Source organism: Engraulis encrasicolus, chromosome 9 (genome assembly GCF_034702125.1).
Source record: "Engraulis encrasicolus isolate BLACKSEA-1 chromosome 9, IST_EnEncr_1.0, whole genome shotgun sequence".
Taxonomy (NCBI): domain Eukaryota; kingdom Metazoa; phylum Chordata; class Actinopteri; order Clupeiformes; family Engraulidae; genus Engraulis; species Engraulis encrasicolus.
The window spans coordinates 49,277,495-49,282,494 of record NC_085865.1 but is presented as its reverse complement, the minus strand read 5'-3'; the positions used below and the strand labels follow the sequence as shown (position 1 = coordinate 49,282,494).

The window sequence follows — 5,000 nt, the reverse complement described above, 5'->3', positions numbered from 1 at the left end:
GTGTGTGTGTGTGTGTGTGTGTGTGTGTGTGTGTGTGTGTGTGTGTGTGCGTGTGCGTGTGCGTGTGTGTGTACTATATTACCTCGGCCTTGTCCTTGAGGTGTTCTGTGCGGGGCAGCTCAGCGAGCTGGGAGAAGCGGCGGTCATAGATGCACAGATGCAGATGCTTATCCAGCACGCGGAAGTCCTCATAGGAGCGACGCAACAACCAGCTGTGGCCCTATAGGGAGGAGAGAGGAGGAGAACGAGAGATGAGTTAGATGAGGAGAGGAGAGGAGAAGGGAGGAGAGGAGAGGAGAGGAGACATGGGAGTCCCAATAGGAGCAATGCAACAACCAGCTGTGGAGGAAAAGGAGAAGAAGGCGAAGATATGAAGGATTGAGAAGAGAAAAGGAGAAGAGCGGCAGAGAGGTGAGGGAGGGACAAGAAGGGAAAGAGGATGAGCATTAGGAGAGGAGAGGAGAGGAGAGGAGAGGAGAGGAGAGGAGAGGAGAGGAGAAGGGAGGAGAGGAGAGATAGGAGAGGAGAGGAGAGGAGAGGAGAGGAGAGGAGAGGAGAGGAGAGATAGGAGAGGAGAGGAGAGGAGAGGAGAGGAGAGGAGAGGAGAGGAGAGGAGAGGAGAGGAGAGGAGAGGAGAGAGGAGAGGAGAGGTCAAGTCCTCATCACAACAACCAGTCATGGCCCTGAAGATGGAGTCAAAGGAAAGAATAGAGTAGATGAAGGAGAGAAGCAGTTGAAAGATGACAGTTGGGGAGAATGAGGGTGGCTGGAGAGGCAACAGAGGGAGGGGAGAAGAGAGGAATGGATGGGTGAGAGGAGATGAGTAGAAGAGCAAAGAGTGGATGAGAAGAACCACAACATGAGCATGGAATGGAAAGAAAGAAAGAAAGAAAGAAAGAAAGAAAGAAAGAAAGAAAGAAAGAAAGAAAGAAAGAAAGAAAGAAAGAAAGAAAGAAAGAAAGAAAGAAAGAAAGAAAGAAAGAAAGAAAGAAGAAAAAGTGAAGGAAAGAGGGAGGAGGCAGGCAGGGGAAAGAAGGAGAATTGATTAGGGGAAGAGGGAGAAAGAAATGAGAGGGTAAAAGAGGAGAAAATTGAATGTCTTTAGGGTTGGGAATGACTTCAACTTTTCCAAGAGAAAGGAATAGCAGTCACACACACACACACACATGCATGCGCACATGGACGCACACACACTTGCATGCACGCACGCACGGACAGACACACACAAACACCCGCACACCCGCACACACCCGCACACACACACACACACACACCCGCACACACACACACACACACACACACACACACACACACACACACACACACACACACACACACACACACACACACACACACACACACACACACACACACACACACACACAGACACACACGCACAAAGGCTTTCCAGTAGACCTCTAAACCTCAAGGAAACACACATACTTTTCCAGTCTTTCCTCAGCCCCTTACTCCAAGACACACACCACAAACACACCCACCGACCGAACCACCACCAAAGCCTTTCAACTAGTCCTTACTGTAATACATATGCTATACTGTATACATTTCATCTTTCCCTTCCAACTGCAACCCTCTCTGTCTGTCTGTCTGTCTGTCTGTCTGTCTGTCTGTCTGTCTGTCTGTCTGTCTGTCTGTCTGTCTGTCTGTCTGTCTCTCTCTCTCTCTCTCTCTCTCTCTCTCTCTCTCTCTCTCTCTCTCTCTCTCTCTCTCTCTCTCTCTCTCTCTCTCTCTCTCTCTCTCTCTCCAGTATGCCCTTTCGCTCTTTGTCTTTCCACTGGTGTTGCCTTCTCCTCTTTCTGCCCTCCATCCTCCTTCCACGATTCTCTTCCAGCGTTTCCACTTGTCCATGTGACTGCATAGAAAGCTTACTATACCCCTAGCACCCATTCAACTGCTTCCCATGCAGTCTGCCTCTACCACACTCTTCTCACTGGCCCACTTTGGACACAGAAAGGGACTGCAGTACGTGTGCTTGTGTGTGTGTGTGTGTGTGTGTGTGTGTGTGTGTGTGTGTGTGTGTGTGTGTGTGTGTGTGTGTGTGTGTGTGTGTGTGTGTGTGTGTGTGTGTGTGTGTGTGTGTGTGTGTGTGTGTGCGTGCCTGCGCGTGCATGTGTGTGTGTGTGCGCGTGTGTGTGTGTGTGTGTGTGTGTGTGTGTGTGTGTGTGTGTGTGTGTGTGTGTGGTGGCCATGTATCCATGTATGTATGTATGTACTGCATGTATGTGGTATGTGTACATATGTATATGGTTTGTGTGCAATATGCGCATGGGGTGTGTTTGTGGTATTTGTGGGCTGAAATGTGTGTCTGTGTGTGTGTGTGTGTGTGTGTGTGTGTGTGTGTGTGTGTGTGTGTGTGTGTGTGTGTGTGTGTGTGTGTGTGTGTGTGTGTGTGTGTGTGTGTGCGAGCGTGTGTGTGTGTGTGAGAGTGTCTATGTGTGTGTGTGTGTGTGTGTGTGTGTGTGTGTGTGTGTGTGTGTGTGTGTGTGTGTGTGTGTGTGTGTGTGTGTGTGTGTGTGTGTGTGTGTGTGTGTGGTATATGCCCAGTGCTGGGGCCGCCCAGAGACTCTAGTGGCTCTGAACTGCCCTACATACATAAATGTACTATCATCGCACAGCAGAGTCCCACTGCAGCTGACTGAGTCCAACTGCAGCAGCTAAGGGCCACATCAGGGCCGGATCAGGACCAAAACTGGGCCACATCTGGGTCACCGTCTGCAGTCTCTCTAGCCCACAGGGGTGTCAACGCATTTCAATTCAGGGGCCACATACTGTACATGCGGCCAATATGATCTCTCAAGAGAGCCGGACCATTAACATGAATGAAAAATATCGCAAATTTCTTCTTCATATTGGAATCACATTTCCTGTCAATCATCTGGAGGTGAGGTGGATGACAGAAGACTAAAAAAAGACCAAAAAAGGCAAAAAAAAATCTCAGACAACTGCAGAAATTGTTTTGATGGGTTATAGTGGTTTACTTCTTACGGTAGGGACACATACACGCGAATTTGCGAACTTTGCCATTCATTCCTATGAGAGAGGCGAAGGCAAGCGATGGCGAGGCGAAGGCAAGCGATGGCAAGCGACAGCAAGCGAACAGGAGCAAAGCGAAGCAAAATTATTAAAGAAAGTTTAATGTTATGCAAATAAGGAGCGAATTCGCCTGCCACGGCCCAATCAAATCAACAACATAACTGTCCCATTCCATTTGATTCGCCGCGACGACCTGATGACGGTTGAATTTCGCCTCTCTTCGCTTCGCCTTGCTTCGCCTCCTATGTGTCCCTACCGTTAGTTTGACATTCTTCAGGGTTTTTTTTTCCTCAATAAGTCTGGGGTCAGATTGACCCATCTGGTGGCCGCATCCGTAGCCTGATTATTATCGACTTTCAAATCTCTTCCAGACATGTGCTGGATCTCAAATGGCGCAGTTGTGCACATCGAGCACTATGTTTCGGTGTGCGTGAGTAATATGTCATACGCACTGAAACATGAACACTGAAGTGTAGAAGTGCACCATTTGAGATCTAGCATTGGTTTGACCAAGAGCATAACAATTCATTTCCCAAGCGGTATGGTTGACCCGCCTCCCTTAATTTGCTACTGGTTGTTTGCTTCCCGACAAAGTGGGAGGAGTTCCCGATTTTTTTCCGGAGCTCAGAAATTATATTTGTACGCTGAAGGTGTTGCGTCACTAGGACGGCGTGGCCTGGCTACCGCATCCTGCCCCCAGGCCTTATGCAGCCGTGCTCTTGTCTCCTAGTTCCTAGTTCCTAGTTCCTAGTCACTCCCTCACAGCCCAGTCCCTTCATTGCAGCATTCCACAGAAGAGGGCCACTTATACGGTACAGGGGTCATTTACGTTTTATTGTCTAGTAGCAGACGTCAGGGTCGCACAACCGTGGCTAATACCACTATTGTATGGAGTAGCCCGATAATGCACGCCATTCCACTAGTGAAACGTTATAATAATAAAAAATTAAAATACCATAATAATAAAATGAACTACAATACCACTACGACACATAACACAGGGACTTTAGTCTGCTATAAAAAAGGAGTCACACATATACACATACACTGGAACAGACATCCATGAGGGTAACACAGTCAGCCCATGGCCGAAGAAGCCTGCAGAGGGGCCTCTTTCATTTGTTTGCTCTCACTACCTTTTGGAAATGAATATGAATGAAAATGCTGAAAATGAATGTTTTTTGCCTCTGGTATCAAGTGGACATTTTAGAACTTCATTTTAATGTTACCCCCAAGCCAGTACATTTCTTGTCAAAATTCAAGATGCTTTTTTTTGCAGAATGACAAAAACAAATTAGTTACTTTCCCCCCTGCAGAGAGTTGGGCGTTTTTTAGTTGTTTTTTGGGGGGGGGTTGTTTGTTTTTTTGTAGCTGTTCTGTTCAGTCCTAATCCAAAACACAGCACGCTGGTTAAACCTCAGGGCACAGGTCTGTCCACCCTCGTCTTTCATAAGATGAGCTGTGTCCCCATGCTGACGTAAATACAGGCTTTTGCCAACACAAACTCAAGGTTTTGCCAATACAAACATTTCTGCAAATCTGCATGATTCGTGTAGACTGGTTATTTCGGGCAGGGCCCTGACAATTTCCTGAGCGCAGGACTGACCACCTCAGACAGACATGAACACATGATTAATTAAGTTTGGGTCATGTGACTGGGAGAATGCAACGCGATTGGTTAAAGTTGGATTATGTGACTGGATGAATGATGGGTGAAGGTCCTCATCCATCAAGAGGGGAAATCCCCAGGGGACCTATCCCGAGAATGAAGGAGTGTGGTGGGGATAGTGGTGCAGAAAGTCTCCCCTTCAGCGAGCACAGAGTTTGGGATGGAAAAGGGGGGTCTGGCTGGGGGGTAGTGATATAGAAAGTGCACCCCCAGACTCTGGGCTGGGTTGGGGGTTGTGGCCTCCTTTGACAATTAAATGAGAAAGTGACAATGAAAG

At 47.9% G+C, this 5,000-nt stretch overlaps 1 protein-coding gene across 1 annotated transcript in view; it reads right to left on the bottom strand.

The window, feature by feature from the left end:
* arhgap32a (Rho GTPase activating protein 32a) overlaps positions 1–5,000 on the bottom strand; it is a 117,800-nt gene that overhangs the window by 49,731 nt on the left and 63,069 nt on the right. The window contains exon 7 of the mRNA XM_063207321.1: positions 83–220. Coding sequence (XP_063063391.1) covers positions 83–220 — 138 coding nt within the window. The remainder of the gene's footprint in view (positions 1–82; positions 221–5,000) is intronic.